At 46.5% G+C, this 17701-nt stretch overlaps 1 protein-coding gene across 1 annotated transcript in view; it reads right to left on the reverse strand.

Annotated features, from left to right (window-relative positions):
* Positions 1–16603, reverse strand: part of ST8SIA1 (ST8 alpha-N-acetyl-neuraminide alpha-2,8-sialyltransferase 1) — a 169878-nt gene extending 153275 nt beyond the window's left edge. The window contains exon 1 of the mRNA XM_074937701.1: positions 16215–16603. Coding sequence (XP_074793802.1) covers positions 16215–16603 — 389 coding nt within the window. The remainder of the gene's footprint in view (positions 1–16214) is intronic.
* Between the last annotated feature and the right edge of the window lie 1098 nt (positions 16604–17701).

Genomic DNA, 17701 nt, shown 5'->3' on the forward strand with positions numbered 1-17701 from the left:
AGAGTGCAATCCACACCATCCTCCAGATCATTTATGAAGATATTGAACAAAACCGGCCCCAGGACCGACCCCTGGGGCACTCCACTTGACACCGGCTGCCAACTAGACATGGAGCCATTGATCACTACCCGTTGAGCCCGACAATCTAGCCAGCTTTCTACCCACCTTATAGTGCATTCATCCAGCCCATACTTCCTTAACTTGCTGACAAGAATACTGTGGGAGACCGTGTCAAAAGCTTTGCTAAAGTCAAGAAACAATACATCCACTGCTTTCCCTTCATCCACAGAACCAGTAATCTCATCATAAAAGGCGATTAGATTAGTCAGGCATGACCTTCCCTTGGTGAATCCATGCTGACTGTTCCTGATCACTTTCCTCTCATGTAAATGCTTCAGGATTGATTCTTTGAGGACCTGCTCCATGATTTTTCCAGGGACTGAGGTGAGGCTGACTGGCCTTTAGTTCCCAGGATCCTCCTTCTTCCCTTTTTTAAAGATTGGCACTACATTAGCCTTTTTCCAGTCATCCGGGACTTCCCCCGTTCGCCACGAGTTTTCAAAGATAATGGCCAAGGGCTCTGCAATCACAGCCGCCAATTCCTTCAGCACTCTCGGATGCAACTCGTCCGGCCCCATGGACTTGTGCACGTCCAGCTTTTCTAAATAGTCCCTAAGCACCTCTATCTCCACAGAGGGCTGGCCATCTCTTCCCCATTCTGTGATGCCCAGCGCAGCAGTCTGGGAGCTGACCTTGTTAGTGAAAACAGAGGCAAAAAAAGCATTGAGTACATTAGCTTTTTCCACATCCTCTGTCACTAGGTTGCCTCCCTCATTCAGTAAGGGGCCCACACTTTCCTTGGCTTTCTTCTTGTTGCCAACATACCTGAAGAAACCCTTCTTGTTACTCTTGACATCTCTTGCTAGCTGCAGCTCCAGGTGCGATTTGGCCCTCCTGATATCTTTCCTACATGCCCGAGCAATATTTTTATACTCTTCCCTGGTCATATGTCCAACCTTCCACTTCTTGTAAGCTTCTTAGCAGAAACAGGACAGTTACAGATTTACCAGTGAGCAACAGGATCTCCAGGCTGTGACATCAGTGGAAGGACAGATAATTAAGAATATAAGAACGGCCATACTGGGTCAGACCAATGGTCCAGCTAGCCCAGTTTCCAGTCTTCTGACAGTGGCCAATGCCAGGTGCTTCAGAGCAAATGAACAGAACAGGTCAACGGTATGATCCATTCCCTGTTATCTAGTCCGAGGACCTGGCAATCAGAAGCTTAGGGACGCTCAGAGCATGGGATTGCATCTCTGACCCAAAACAACTAAAGCCTGTGCAAACCCATAGCACAAGCATTTTGCATCATTCTTCTAGAAAGCACAACATCCCATTAACAGACAGCCCAGGTATTTCTCTACGATAAAAACTGTACTAAAACCATTTGCGAAATGGAGAGCAAAATAACTATCATTCAGAGCTGCTAATATGTGTACTGGGGTCGTACGTTGCTATCTATCTTCTTAAACTGCAAGCTCTTCAGGACAAGGAACATGTCTCACTCCCTGTAAAGCAGAATGTAAATTTATGGCACTGCATAAATGATCATTGTTAATAATCATCTAGCTTTATTTAGAACTCCCCACTGATTTCAATGGGGAAATCAACCTGGAGATCAATTGCACGATGTGGCCATGTATGTAAGACTAAAATTATTCTATTACCTTATATGTATAAAGCCAAATGTAGCACTGGTCCCTAGTCTCCCCTAACAATTTTTTTTAAATGGTGAACTTTTGTGAAATACCTAAATGACTCCTCCCACCATGTCGTAAATGGTGCCAAAGTCCTGTGGGAAGGGGAGGGGAATGGCCAAAACTATTTGGCATATTTGCATCAAGTTAATCAATAGTTTCAGGTTTACCAGAACTCAGTTTATGGATGAATAAACCACTTAGGAGCAACTCATGCATGTTAACAAGAGTTTGGGGTTAGTGAAACCTACATTTAAGAGTAAAACTGAGATGGCTTATCATGCACACTGTGACAAAGTTCCTCCTCTGCCTTGGTGGGTCCTGCGCTTATTGGCGGATTTGCTTGCCTCAGAGATTCACGGCTGCCCTCAGTTTGGCCACTTTTGCTAGTGGCTCAAACCTGCCATTCACTCAGCTAACCTCATCACTGGCCAGCTTGGGGAAAGGGAGGAGAACAATCCCCACAGTCTCCACTGACCCACCTAGTGGGTCGGGGGATAGGCCAGGGACCTTCCCCTCTGGTGGGACCCACAGTCCAGGTCACCTTCTCTTGTCTCAAATAGGGAGTTGAGGAGGATGGGGGGAACCCGGGCCCACCCTCTACTCCGGGTTCCAGCCCAGGGCCCTGCGGATTGCAACTGTCTACAGTGTCTCTTGTAACAGCTGCGTGACAGCTACAACTCCCTGGGCTACTTCCCCATGGCCTCCACCCAACACCTTCTTTACCCTCACCACAGGATCTTCCTCCTGAAGCCTGATCATGTTTGTACTCCTCACTCCTCCAGCAGCACATCCATCCATCCATCCATCCATCATCTTTCTCTCTCTCTTACACACACACACACCTGATGGGAGGTCCTTTTTAAACCAGGTGTCCTGATTAGTCTGCCTGCCATAATTGATTCTAGTACGTTCTTAATTGGCTCCAGGTGTCTTAATTAGCTTGCCTGTCTTAATTGGTTCTAGCAGGTTCTTGATTGCTCTAGGGCAGCCCCTGCTCTGGTCACTCAGGGAACAGAAACCTGTTCATCCAGTGGCCAGTATATTTGCCTTCTACCAGACTCCTGCACCCCACTGGTCTGGGTCTGTCACAGCACACACACATTCACAGTCTTATACTGTAATATCTTCATTAAAATATCCTACAATTTGCTGGGTATAATGTAGCCATCACACCTTTTTATGGTAATAAAGACTTTTTATGAGGACATATTATGTACACAACATATATGTTGTGATGATTTACACATGACAAATTACAGTTTCATGGGATACTTGTCATGCACCTATGAGCCGTAGCGGGGCAGCTGCACCAGAAGTGGAACAGACAACAGGAGAAGGCAGGTGGCTGGATTGTTGCACTGCTAGAAGTGAGCAGCTTTACAATCTGGCTGGAGCTCCACTATCTGGGGAAGGTGCTGACATCTCCCAGCTTACTTGAGCCACCCTCTCCTGCCCTTCATAGGCCCAGCCCCACGTACTTTTGAGTCTTTACCAACCAGCTCCAGCCCTCACGCCAAGGGGCAGGGCTTGTGGGCTTTAACTGCCACTGTATCTCCACTCCTCGTGGATCTGGGGTGGAGGGAGGGGGCGTAAAACTCACAGAGAGAATCTGGCCCCCTCTTCAAATTTTATGGATGGTGTTTACAGTGGGCCAAACCAAGCCCCCGGGTCCACTTTCTCTCCCTCCACACAAAATGGAATCCCCCCACTCATAGGTGTTGAAAGAAGCCACTACTACTTCTCCCAAAAGTTGAATTTCATAATCTCACCCAGCTCTCAAGGCCAGTGGCCCCCTACTTATCCTTGCCATAGCTGCTTGCCAGTACTTCTCTGCCTCCTCATCTGACTAACCTCCCCCAGCCAAGTCCTGGGCTGAAAGGCAACTTAGGAAGTAGCAGCAGATCATAATACAGGAATGCTTAGCAAGCAAACATTCATTCAGAAATGACCTCCTCTTTCTTGGATGGACTTCTAGCATCACCTAGCCTGACCAGCAGCTGTTCCCATGTTAAAAACACTGAATAGGAAATAAACTTTAATCTTTAGTCGCTGGTTCAGCAAATCACCCATTTCAGGAAAATACTTAAAGCACATGCTTAACTTTAAACACCTGCTTAAATGCTTTCCGGTCTCAAATCTTGAGGTACTTCTGTGAGTGAGGTTAAGGATATACAAAGATCACTCCATCACCTAGTTCAGGGGTGTAATCCACAGAGCACACAGTGACATTATGTAACAATTTAGGACTGGGAGTGCAGCAGAATATAATTTCTAACTGAAACTTCAGGAACCATTTAATCAGACTAAATGCAATTACTAGAGTTGAAATTTAGCCAAAGCACCACTCTATTTTTTCCTGAGATATCTCTACTGATAAAAAGGATTTTGTGGTTTGTTTTTATTAATCTTGCAGAGGACTAGAAAGCAGTTCCTCAATTACTACAATGATGGGCACGCTAGGCATGGCAAAAATAGGCAAGAGAGACTTCTTTCAGGAAAATGAGGGAAGCACCTGATATGCTTTCCTAGCATTCCTTTAAATATGTGCAAGTGAGAAGTTACACAGCTTTTAAATTAGAACTCACTGTGCATCATGGAACATAAAAGTCCTGATAAGTACAGACTTCATCTAACTGCTATCTAAAGCAAAAGTTTGTGTTTTTTCTTGACAGTCTGATAAAGGGCAATCTGACATTTAAGGAATGGTAGTGACAGATGCACTGAGCAGTCAGCAGTAGCTGCAGGGTTTTGAAGGTGACTGGTGACTTTGTGAGAGAGGGAGATGAAGAGGTAAACATTCTTACCACAACTTGTCTACAGCACTACTCTATATGACAATTCGAGCTAAAAATAAGAAAAGGAGTACTTGTGGCACCTTAGAGTCTAACCAATTTATTTGAGCATAAGCTTTCTTGAGCTACAGCTCACTTCATCGGATGCATACTGTGGAAAGTGTAGAAGATCTTTTTATATACACACAAAGTATGTGTATATAAGAAAAATAAGAAAAAATACCTCCTCCCACCCCACTCTCCTGCTGGTAATAGCTTATCTAAAGTGATCACTCTCCTTACAATGTGTATGATAATCAAGTTGGGCCATTTCAAGCACAAATCCAGGTTTTCTCACACCCCCCCCCAAACACACACACAAACCCACTCTCCTGCTGGCAATAGCTTATCTAAAGTGACCACTCTCCTTACAATGTGTATGATAATCAAGGTGGGCCATTTCCAGCACAAATCCAGGGTTTAACAAGAACGTCTGGGGGGGGGGAGTAGGAAAAAACAAGGGGAAATAGGTTAACTTGCATAATGACTTAGCCACTCCCAGTCTCTATTCAAGCCTAAGTTAATTGTATCCAATTTGCAAATGAATTCCAATTCAACAGTTTCTCGCTGGACTCTGGACTTGAAGTTTTTTTGTTGTAATATAGCAACTTTCATGTCTGTAATCGCGTGACCAGAGAGACTGAAGTGTTCTCCGACTGGTTTATGAATGTTATAATTCTTGATATCTGATTTGTGTCCATTTATTCTTTTATGTAGAGACTGTCCAGTCTGACCAATGTACATGGCAGAGGGGCATTGCTGGCACATGATGGCATATATCACGTTGGTGGATGTGCCTCTGATAGTGAGGTGTTTGTCTCTGTCTGAGGGGTTGGACCAAATGCGGTTGTATCGCAGAGCTTAGCTGTAGACAATGGATCGTGTGGTGTGGTCAGGGTGAAAGCTGGAGGCATGTAGGTAGGAATAGCGGTCAGTAGGTTTCCGGTATAGGGTGGTATTTATGTGACCATCGTTTATTAGCACTGTAGTGTCCAGGAAGTGGATCTCTTGTGTGGACTGGACCAGGCTGAGGTTGATGGTGAGATGGAAATTGTTGAAATCATGATGGAATTCCTCAAGGGCTTCTTTTCCATGGGTCCAGATGATGAAGATGTCATCAATATAGCGCAAGTAGAGTAGGGGCATTAGGGGACGAGAGCTGAGGAAGCGTTGTTCTAAGTCAGCCATAAAAATGTTGGCATACTGTGGGGCCATGAGGGATATTGGTATGAGTAATGGGGAATATGTAAACAAAATGAAAGATTTGTTGGGAACATGGCTGAGGGGTAAGGAGGTGGCAAGTTTTGAGGGAATGTTGGATCTTGTTGCTCAGGAGAATTTCCTAAGCATATGTAAAGCTGATGTAAAGCAGCGTCTGTGGGACAAAGATATAAAGTCTGTGGATGAGATGGCTTTTTTAGCTGATGCCTTCAAACAGAATCAGGCGTCTGTTGAGGGCAGGCCACAGAAAGAGGGGCTTAAAACTGGTGGGAAGGGAGGATCCCATTTTGCCCCTGGAAAGAGAGAAGGGGGTTGGGAGCCTAAACATTCTCTTTCCCAAAAACATTCGTCTAACCCTGATCCCAGATCTCCTGTAAAAGCAGAAGATCCCAAAAGGTGCTATCAGTGTAATTCCACTGATCACCTGAAGAATAAATGCCCTGTGCTAGGAGGAAGCAGGCAACCAATAGCTCATGTTAGTTCTGCTGTCCTCGATACAGAAACCCCCCCAAGCAATTGAAACCTATCATATTGGTTTTGTGAGGTTAGCCTCCGCAGAACCAGATATGGAGCATGTTAAGGCTGTCCAAATTGATGGCAGGGAGTACTTGGGACAGAGGGATACAAGGGCCCAGATCTCTCTGGTTAAGCAGAGTATGGTCCCAAAGGCCAGTATGTTGCCTGGCCAAATGGCAGAGATTGTGGGGATGGGCAAAAGCAGATTCCTCATACCACTAGCTAAAATCCATGTGGTTTGGGAATGTTTGGAAAGTGTTTTGACTGTGGGGGTAATAGAACACCTCCTAGTCAACCTACTCCTTGGTAATGATTTTTTCCGTGTAGCTCAGTTTAAAGTATTTGCCTGCAGCAGGAGGGAGTTTTATCTGGGACCCGCAAGGGAAAGGGTAAGGTCTCAAGAACTGCTGAGAGAATGGGAGAAAGTCTCCTTGATTCTTCCGCAGCAGGGAGAAGCCACATGCTTCCAGGTGGGAGGGTGGTTGAGACCAACTCCTGCACTGCAACTGGAGGCAACACCATGTCAGTAAGGGAGGGAAGGGTGTAATGCGTGCCAGGGAGAAAACTGTCCAGGTTGTTAGCTGCCAGCACGTTGCAGCTGAACCAGATAGACCCGGCTTTAGGGAGTAGAGAGAAATATGTCCCAGAGGAGAGCCCAGACAAGGGGCAGGGGATCTCAGAAGCCACTGAGGTGGGTGAGGATTCCTGTGACTCTGTAACACAGGAAAGCAGTGTTCTTCCAAGTATGGGAAGGGCTAAGGCTAGCTCCTTTCCAGCAGAAGGCAACATGCCCTCAGGCACAGGGGCAGAAGAGGTGTTTCTCCCCTGGGCCCCAGCAAGTCTAACACTGGCCCTGCTTGGCAACCCCCCTGAAACTTGCTTACGGCCCCCCAGGCTGCCTCGGACCCCTGGTTGAGAACCATTGCTATTAAAGATATTCTCCTCACCAACCTAGTCTGTCTAATATCTTGGAACCAACATAGCTACAACAACAACACTGCAAACAGAAGAATCTGAGTTCCCATCCCCTTTACATCTTTGTTCCTGAAAGGGACATTGGGGAAAAATCATTCTAAACATCCTTGTTAGAGTCTTTAGATTTCCCCTCCTCCATCTTATTCGTCCCAAATATACTTCTGGTCAAAGCTAATAGGACAGGTCATTTTGGAGCTCAGAACCTCTGCCATATTTATTCCCAAACAACAATCTTTATTAAGGTTAGGTACCTTAAGAGCTCCTTTCCCCCTCCCCAACTTTCTCTGTCTTGTCAGTGTATATACTGTAAACTCTTTGAGGTAAGGATGTTTTTTTATTACACATTTGTAAAAAGAGCCTAGCACAATGGGACCCTAATCTCAGCAGGGGCTTGCAGGTGCCTCTGTGTGATCTAATTGTAATAGCAATAATTCGTACAAAAGCGCTGTAAGGTAATTATTTTAAAACAACAAAAGCCAGAAACAGAGTTAAGGTTACATTTAGAAAAAACAAAGCATTTAGAAGTCTGGAAATTCACAGTTAAAGAGACACGCAACTTTCAATCTAGTCAATTTTTAAAAATGAGACAATTTAAAAATTAGTATTTTCGGTATTAAACCTGAAGACCAGAAATCTAACTGGATCTAGAGGCCAAGGCTGGCCTGTTTACATTTCAGATCTTACTATGTGTAGCTGTTTGTGTAGGTTTTGCCTCCATTTTTCAGCATATGAGTTCTTAGGCTAAATTTCTCAAATTTGAGTGCTTAAAGTTAGGAACCTAACCCCAAATTTAGGCACATCAGTAAGAGTGGCCTAATTTCCAGAGGTGCTGTGCACTTGTAGCTCCTATTGACCTCAGTGGAAGATGCGGGTGATCTAGCAGTTCAGTAATAGCATCATGATTTCCAGATGGGCCTTAATGTGAATTTAACTTTATGTCCCCACATTTGACTATTTTAGCTTATGCATCTTATGTAAAAACTTAAGTATTGTCTTTATACCCTAGGATCTGTATGTACCACACAGAGAGAGGTAGAAACAGATACACAGAAAGATTTAAAATTAAGTATTTTTAGTGCTTGAGAAATCAGTACAGCACAGATTATAGCAGTACAAACAACTTCCTCACATGATTAAGCCTTAATGTATTGGAATAAATTCTAAAAGCAAAAGGATAATTCATAATCCCTGGCCCTTTTGGTGTGATTATATATCCAAGAGAAACTAGACTGAAATCACTAACTCTTTTCGCGTTCACCACTGAACAGCTATCAGATGATAACAACTTTCAGTCTCTGCCGAACAGAGTTGGATTCAAATTAACACTATAGAGATCAATGGCAAATTATTGCTTTGCAGATTACTGAGTCCTGGCTTCATCCAGTCTCCATGCAGAAAAAAAGAAACACACACCCCCAATAAAACATATAGAGGACATTAAGCATCAAATTCTGGCATGAACGGAGACAGCACAGTTGTCAACGCAATAAATATTTCACAAATCTAAAGAAAAGTGACATTGCAAAACTGCAAAAGTAGATTTTAGAATAAAAGTTCATTATTGTAGGTCAGCCATGTACAGGAACATATAGAATCAAAGGAAATACTACTAAGGGAACAGACAGGAAGGATGGTTACAGCTGTAGGCTGGAGCTGGGAAGTTCTGGTTTCAGTTCCTGGCCCTGTTGCAGGCTTCCTGTGTGACCTTGCATAAGCCAGTAAATCTCTCTGTGGTTCATTTTCCCTTCTCACCCGCTTCGTCTGTCTTTTCTCTTTACCTCATACACACCTAATACAATATAAAAATATTACCACCAAATGCAGATGACCTATCACATCACTGAGCCCCCACTCCTCTGTTGTGGAAGGATACTGTTCATGATAGTAGATGTATCAGATATACTAATCAAGATACTATTATGGACCATGTTTTCATGCCCCTTTTGTATTTACTTTCTGTGAATATCAATCAGACCCAATTAATTTAAAATGTGAATATTAACAGAAAATATTGTACAGGATTCACACCCGAGTAGTCCCATTTGATGAGTAAAATGAACAGGATCTTTCCATTTGAAAATGCAAAATGAATATGCAAAATATGAATATTTTTGATGTATTTAGAGAATTGTCACCAGACCCTGAAGCAGTGCTGTCCTAGTCTAGTATTTTCCAGCTGTAAATAGGTTCAGATACATTTTATTCACTCTGGTCACAAAAAAAAAGCACACTTAGTTGCCCTGTAAAATAATTTAATCATTGGTTAAACTTAACTAATCAACTTGAGCAATATGCAATTTAACCTCACATTTACCTTGAAACACACCTTCAGAGAAGTAACAGTTATGCAACTAGCATTGAATGCATCTAAGGGCTTGTCGACACTTAAAACACTGCGCTGAAGCAGCTGTGCCACTAAAGTGGGCGATTCCTCATCGTTTGAGGGTGATAGCCAGTTATTGCTGCTGGATCTGCAGGTGGCTAATGAGACCGATGCACAGATCTTGTCACAGTTGGGGCAGACATTTCCCAGTGAAAGGGGCAGATCTGGCTTGTTGAGACAGGCTGCGCCGGCACATCGTCAGCTTTCTGTGACAGATGGCTGCAGAGGTAAAAGGAAGACTGAGCCACTGTAGTGCTTCAATGAAGACACTACTTACACCAACAAGAGTGCTTCTTCTGTCAGTGTAGGTAATCCACCTCCTGGAGAGGCGGTAGTTATGTTGATGGGAGAAGCCCTCCCATCGACATAGCACTGTCTACACTGGGAGTTAGGTCAGTATAACTGAGTCACTCGGGGGTGTATGTTTTCCTCACTCCTGCGCAATGTAGTTATACTGATATAAGTTAGTAGTGTAGACCAAGCCTCAAGGACAAATAGTGGCAGATGAGGCTAAAGAGAATCTTCACTGATTTGATGTTAACATTTGTATAGCACATTAAAAGGAGAACATTGCTTTAAATACTATATTTAATAAAAAAAACTGGAATGTAGACTGATTTACTGCAAGTTATAGTCTTTAATGACATGATCCCATACTATTTTTCCCCCCAGGATCCCTGCCTCATTCATTGCACAGTATGGATGGCACTAACTGAATTACCAGCTGTTCTATATTTTGTTTTATCCTCATTCAATGTGTGTCCACAGCCTTTATTGACTGCACACTATTCAAACCCTGCTCTGAAGATAAAATTATTAATCTCCACATGGGCTCTCCTGTGGCGCTCATCACTATAGTATCCAAGTGAGTCACAAATATTGAATTTACCTTAACTTGCCTGTGAGGTGAGGAAGGGAAGGTATTATTCCCCATCTGCAAAATAGGGAACTTTGAGTATGTCTACACTTAAAATGCTACAGTGTAGAACTACCTGTGCCAATGGGAGAATCACTCCCATCAGTGTAAGTAATCCACCTCCCCAAGCTGTCAACTGAAGTGTAGAGGGGCTTAGCCGGGCTCGTCCCACTCCAGGGCAGCAGGGGATCACACTGCCTCGTTATGTCCTCACCAGTGCTGGCGTGGAATCAGTCCAGTCAGGGGAGTCTCTCACAGTGGTGACCGGGGAGGTACCACAAAACAGTTAGTCGTGCCCAATCGTGGGCAGTCGGTGCCAGTAGGCTGGTGGCTTGGGCCCTCAGACAGGGCTGAGCAACAGTTCTACAATTACCAAGCCCAGGCCCTAGCTCAGGGCGGGCAACAGTGAGGCAAAGGCTCAGGCCCTTAGGCAGGGGCTGAGCAGCAGTTTATAAGTAACGGGCCCAGGCCCTGGGTCAGGGCGGGGCTGCAAGGAGTCAGTGGCTCAAGCCCTCAGGCAGGGGCTGAGCTAAGACTGGTTAACAACAAGCTCAGGCTCTTGGCTCCAAAGGGCCTGGGAGAGGGAGGAGACTGCCACCCACAAGTTGGGTGGTAGGGGGGATGCAGGCTCTCCCACTCCGCTGCATCCCAGCCTGGGGCCCTAGCAGCAACCGAAGACCCGCTGCTGTGTCTGGGGGGATCCTGGTTGCAACGCACTGACATTGGCACTGGCAGTGCTGCAGCCAGACTAGGGTCGGCTGCCCCCGGGCCACTTCCTAACTCCCCCTCTAGAGGTACCTGGGTCCGGACGGTGTCCTCACGGGGGTCAAGCACCAGGGGGTCCTCAGGGTAACTGGCGAGGGGTAGGCTTGGCAGCTCCTCCAGGCTCTGGTCAGCGTTGGGCATTGGTTGGGTGGGCCAGTCTTCAGATCCGCTGCTGGTCACCGAGGTCTCCCAGCCAGAAGCTAAGCCGGAGGCATCTGGCCTCTCCAGCAGCTGCACCCCAAGTCAGCTCTGGGGCCATGCTTTTCTACTTCCTGTCCTGAGCCTGACCTTCTGGGAGGTGGGCTCAGAGCTCTCTGGTCTCGCCCACTCTGGTGTCCGGAGGGGCTCGTCCCTCTCCAGGGCGGCGGGGGACCACACCGCCTCGTTACATAAAGAATTCCTCCATCAACCTAGTGCTGTTTATACCCGGGGTTAGGTATTTTTCACACCCCTGACAGATGAAGCTATAGCAAAGTAAATTCCTAGTGTAGACCAGGACTGAGGCAAGGTCAAAAGTTTCCACTACTTTGGATGCCCAATCTGACATGCCTAGGACCTGATTTTTCAGAGTACTTTATACATTCAATGAAAAGCTCTGATTGAAGTATCATGTCAGGCACCCAGAAAATGATGAACATGCAATTAATAACCACATGTGAAAAGTTTGGTTTAAGTGACTTGCCCAGCATCACAGAAGAGGCAAGAAATAATTCCAGCTCTCCAGCGTGTCATTCAACTGCCTTAATGTTGAGACCATCCTTTCTCTTTCTGCTGTCCCCTGCCTCATTCACTATAAACCTTCTAACTTCTGCCACAAATGAAAGGGTTCCTACAGGCAACAGCCTTCTTCACTTCACAACCCTGATTCATCCCCCAAATAGCTACACCCTGTGCACTGAATGAAGCAGAACATCTGGCATCCTTAACAATAGGTGGTGCTACCAGCCCTGCCTATAACTATACATAGCACTTTGGCTATTTGGATGCTTAGTGATGCTGAATATTAGTAATAGTTTTGTCCTCAGGAGCAGATCAAATGTGGGAATAGATCTTTTCATTATTTGCAATAACTTTAAGTGAAATAATCATACAAAAAAAGAGAAAGGAAAATGTATTCTTTTATTTTGTTTACCTAAGTAATAACAAAGGAAGCAGTCTGGAGTACCATAGTTAGCAGGAGTTTTGCCTAAATAAGGACTGCGGGACTGAGCCCTTAAAAAACTGAAGAAGCCACAAAACAAGTGGGATGTAATATTAAACCCCACAGGAAAAAGACGAGTCATTATTAATTAGTGACTTGTAATGACTTTGTCTCATACCTATAAATAATATTTTTGCCACCATATAATCTGAGAAGTACAAGAGTAAGCAGTTTTCCACTTGACTGACTGAGAGTTACTCATGGTTTGTCAGAGATCAACAGAGATTGTTCCATGGCAGTCACTTTGGCTATTCTCAGTTACGAATGTCTTTAAACTGCAAGAATGATGGTAATGCTAGGCAGCTATTCTGCTCTTCTTTAACAAGATCAAAAAGAAAAGGAGTACTAGTGGCACCTTAGAGACTAACCAATTTATCTGAGCTTCCGATGAAGTGAGCTGTAGCTCACGAAAGCTTATGCTCAAATAAATTGGTTAGTCTCAAAGGTGCCACTAGTACTCCTTTTCTTTTTGCGAATACAGACTGACACGGCTGCTACTCTGAAACTTAACAAGATCAAACTCCCATTGACTTCAAAAGAAGGCGTATCTAAATAAGGAATGCCGGATCATACCCAATCTCAGTAAACTAAAATTATACCTTACTAATGAAGGGCCTATCCTGCAAAGCTTTAAGTACATCTGCAATCTTTATTCAGATGCACAGTACTGCTGATGTGCACGTAAGAATTACTCACCTAGATGAGGTTTGCGAATAAAGCCTAAAATATGTGCCTAAAATATGTAGTCATCTCAATGTACCAGATCAAAGGCTTGACCCTGCAACTATTACTACTGGCATGAGCTGTCCTTACTTATGCATGTAGTCCCATTGAAAGCCAAAGGGACAACACAGATAGGGAACTAAAATACTGAGCTGCACAAGAGTGACATGTCTGTATTTATAAGAGGTAAATTCTCACTTGGGAGCTGATTCCGCAAAACCTCACACAGGCAAGTAGTCCTGATGGAAGTAGTTCCACTAGTGTGCATGGAGTACAGATTATTTGCACAAGGAGAAGGTTGTGTTGAGGAAAGAGCCAGATCGTGCATCAAGTGCTTTGGGAACATGGTGCACAGAGGGTAGTTTTGTGGCTAAGGCATTGGACAAGGACTTATGAGATCTAGGTTCAATTCCCAGATAGTCCCAGAAGACATCTGTGGCATCAATTAATTACTCAATCTGCCTCATTTCCTGTTACCCCCAGTCAAGAGCAAAGGAGATGTTTATTCACAACCTCAATTGGTTTCCAGTAAGAATTGAAATGAGGGGCTCTAAGCACACCTTCCCCTAAATATAAAACTGAATGATTCTTGAGTTTCCATGTAAAACAAAAGCCTCCTTATTTTAGTTAATACTTTTACAATATAGACAAAAAATAACAGTCATGGGTTTAACACGATATCCTGCCACCAAAATTAACAGGAGCAAATGCACACAGGGAAAGTTTAAAGTCACTTGACTATTTTGGTATATTTTCCATTTATAATTTCCAACGCAAGCGTCCCCATTAGCTTCTTGTCTCCAGAAGCAACAACTTCTTTTATTTGGCAAGTTTCTTCCTTTCAAAGAAACAACTTTGCAATAATCAGTTATGCTTAGGGGTTTGTGGGAAAATGCAAGTGTAAATGAAGTAAGTGGAGGAGGCACCAAAAGCTGGTGTTTGTAAACAGTCTGAGGGAAATGGCTAAAAAGTAAGGTTAAATTTGAAAGTTGTAGCACCAGTGCAGTCATCAAACCAGCTGTTGGTTTATAAAACTGAAAAGTCATATAGCAAATTATTTCCCACATCACCTATCCAGGCACCCGCCAAAAAATAGTCACCCAAACAAGGAACTGGGAGCCTGTAGCATAGATGGGATGAAGAGGAACCTGCATCTGGAAAGATCAGCCTCGTTTGTCGCAGACTGAAGCATTTTCAAATTTATTCTCCTCTCAGTAGTATGGAACAAAGTCCTCTGCAGCTGCTTGGCTGTTATTGCTAGCTCTGCATTAAAGAAGTAGCTTCTGTCATGCCTGGCCAGTGAACTGATATTAGCAAATACCCCCTTATATCACCCAAGATTGGTTATATTCCCTGAAAGCCTCAGAGGATAAGAATCTGATTTTAAGGAATTGAATGATCGGTAAAGTTTTTGTTATTGTGGCAGACAGGACCTAAAGTAATTGCATCCTAGGCTGGCTTCAGTATAAGATTTCAGAAAGTCGAATTACATCTAAAAATCATTCAAGGATGCAGTGCTTAATTTGTGCCAGGGCTTGACAGGGCTGAGCCCTGGCAACTCTAGGGTTGGCAGTTCATAGCCCCAGTTTCTCTGAGCTTGCCACATCAGTTATGAAAGTAAAAAAATTACGTAAGCCCCTGCACCTAATTGCTTGATCCCAGCATCTCTTTCATTACAAATTAAGCACTGCAAGGATCATGTCATAGAAAACAATTCAGTGTTCTGAAAAAGAGTTCCTTGACATTCAGACACGATTTATTCTGGCACTCACTACAGATAGAGGGCCTTTTGGAGGGAAATTGAATGCTACTCCCTCATCTTCCATTTGCTACCAAGAAGAGAGGAAGAAAGCCAGATGATGGGGGACAAAGGTGCTGGAACTAGTGATGCTGGGGGTGCTGCTGCACTCTCTGGCTTGAAGTGGTTTCCATCATATACAGAGTTTACAGTTTGGTTAAATAGCTCTCAGCATCCCCACTATACAAATTGTTTCAGCACCCCAGGAGCGGTTGGAAGCAAGAGAAAAAAAAAAGAAGTCAGGCTATATATTCCCAAAAATCATATGATTAGTCAATATATGGGAGTGGTTTTCAAGGCACCGCAGACCCACATTGTACCTAGTTTCAAACCAGACTCATTGGAAAATCCCCTGAGTAGCAGGAGCCTGGTCCTTCAATGAGTCCTAACTGCAGCATTCACCTTTCCCTTTGCAGCTGGAGAAGGTGAAATTTACACTTTGATGAGCGGGGCTCTGGAGATGCACAGACATGTACAAAAATAACCCACCAGACTCGCCACATGTTTTGCATAATAAAGTGCTCAGCAAGGGTCTCCTTGCAGCTTTGATTCCAATGTTGGGGGAGTTGCTTACAGATCTTCCCTCCCAATCCCTGGAAACACACTCGGGTGTCTCAGGCACACACTGAAAAATCAACAAGCCAGGGGAGCGCGAAGGGCTTTTTCTTTGTTAGGGGCCAAAAGGCATCACTGCAGCGTGGCATGATCCCGGGGTACAGCCAAGCCCGCAACAGCCAGAGAAGTGAGAGCGCCCGTTGCTTTCCCGGGAGAGACCTCGGTGTTGGTTTTATTTGGAGAAGAAAAGAAAGAAACATGGGTCTTCCTTTAGCCCTCCCCCACTCCCCACATAGGATCCCAAAAATACCAAACCACTACCCCCACCCCTTCAAAAAAAAAAACTTTTCACAGCAGACGGGTCTAGCCAGCCCCCCGCTAGTTAAAGACGCCAAGTGTTTGTATCTGAACTCTTCGGGGCGGGGGGAGGGGGGGGAGTTAAAGATAAATATTTGAGTGTGACAAACAAAGTCGGGTTCTTTCGGGGGAGGGGGGCTGTACACGGGGCCCACTGCGCTCCGCTCCGCCTGTCCCTGGCTGCCCCTGGGCATGGGGCAGGGAGGCTGGTACCTGAAGCCGGTGACTGCGGTCTGGTTGCTCCTCCACGCCTTGCCCTGCTGCAGCAGCACCCCCTGCACGACCTCCTTCTCGTCGGGCAGCCGGTACACGGGGAAGATGTAGAGCCAGCAAAGGACAAAGACACACAAGGCGCTGGCCCCCCCTACGGGCAGCCGGGTCCGGGGACACTTACACACCGGCCCCGCGGCCGCCATCCTCCTCCTCCCCCACCGGCAGACCTTCCTCCGGGCCGGGCTGCAGTCACTCATCTGTCCCGGCGAGCGGCCGCCGGTGCGCCAAAGCCCCCCGCCATGCACCAGACCCAGAGCCGCCGCGATGGCGAGCCCGCTCCCGCGGGGGCTCCCCGCCGGCCGCCCCGGGGCTCTAGGGACGGGGGCCATCCCGGAGGCCGGCGGCGGATGCCATCCAGCCCCGCGGCTCGCAGCTCAGTCCCGGGAGCGGCAGGTCTCAGCCGCTTGCTCCCTTCCTCACAGGCATTTGGTCCCCTGCTCCCCGTCCCCCTGCCAGGCACTCAGCACCCGGGGAGCTGTCACTGCAGCAAGTCCTGGTACATTTCCACTCTTCCCTCCTTTGCGCCCCAAATCCGACGGGAACAAAGAGCTGCCCCTCCCCCCAGGAGCTGCCGGCAACCTTCGCCTGCACCTCTGAAATCTGGGGGGGGGGGGAAGGACACGACAGCAGGGTGACCGGAAATCAGGGCTTTTTTTTTTTCCCCCCCCTCGCAGGAAAAAATGATCTCCTTGGACCCGTTCAGATCAGCGCCTCCCGGGCTGGAGCTGGCACCAGGTTTAGCTTTTTTTGCTCGACTTCAGTAAAAAAAAAAAAAAAAAAAGGGGGGGGGCGAATCAGGCTGAGCCGGGCAATGACAGGAGACCCCCCCCCCAAAGTCCCCGCCCACTCCCGCCCCCCAGCTGCTGTGACACTGCATCAGTCACTCGCACAAAGCAGCCTCCTTTCTTCAACTCGCCTCGCCGAGGAGTCCCCGCGCGCCGAGCCACGAGCCCCGCGGAGATCGCGGCCCCCCCTTCCTACTCCCTCCCCCACCCCACCCCACCCCACCCCCAATCCACCCTGCAGCCTCCCTTCACCCCACACCGCTCTTTCCCAGGGGCTCCCACCCTGAATCGCCTCGGCAGGTCGTCCCCCCCCCCCCCCCCCGACACGCGTTCACATTACATAACTCCCCCCCCCCCCACTCCCCAGCACACCCGAACAAACCCAGGATCTCGCTCTCACCCGGACAGGCGAGTCCCACCCAAGCCTACCCCGGCCCCATCCTAAATAATCCGGCGGCAGGATGCCACTCACACCGCCTTAACACCATGCCCAGGACAGGATTCCCGCCCCCCTCCCCATCAACCACCCTGCTAAACTCGGGGTCTCACGGGCACACAGGGACATGGCTCCGGTACATGCCCCCCACCGCCCCCGGGGGTAAACGACGCCACACCGGCAGGATCCTGGATCCACGCTCGCTC

This window comes from Natator depressus, chromosome 1 (assembly GCF_965152275.1).
Source record: "Natator depressus isolate rNatDep1 chromosome 1, rNatDep2.hap1, whole genome shotgun sequence".
NCBI lineage: Eukaryota > Metazoa > Chordata > Testudines > Cheloniidae > Natator > Natator depressus.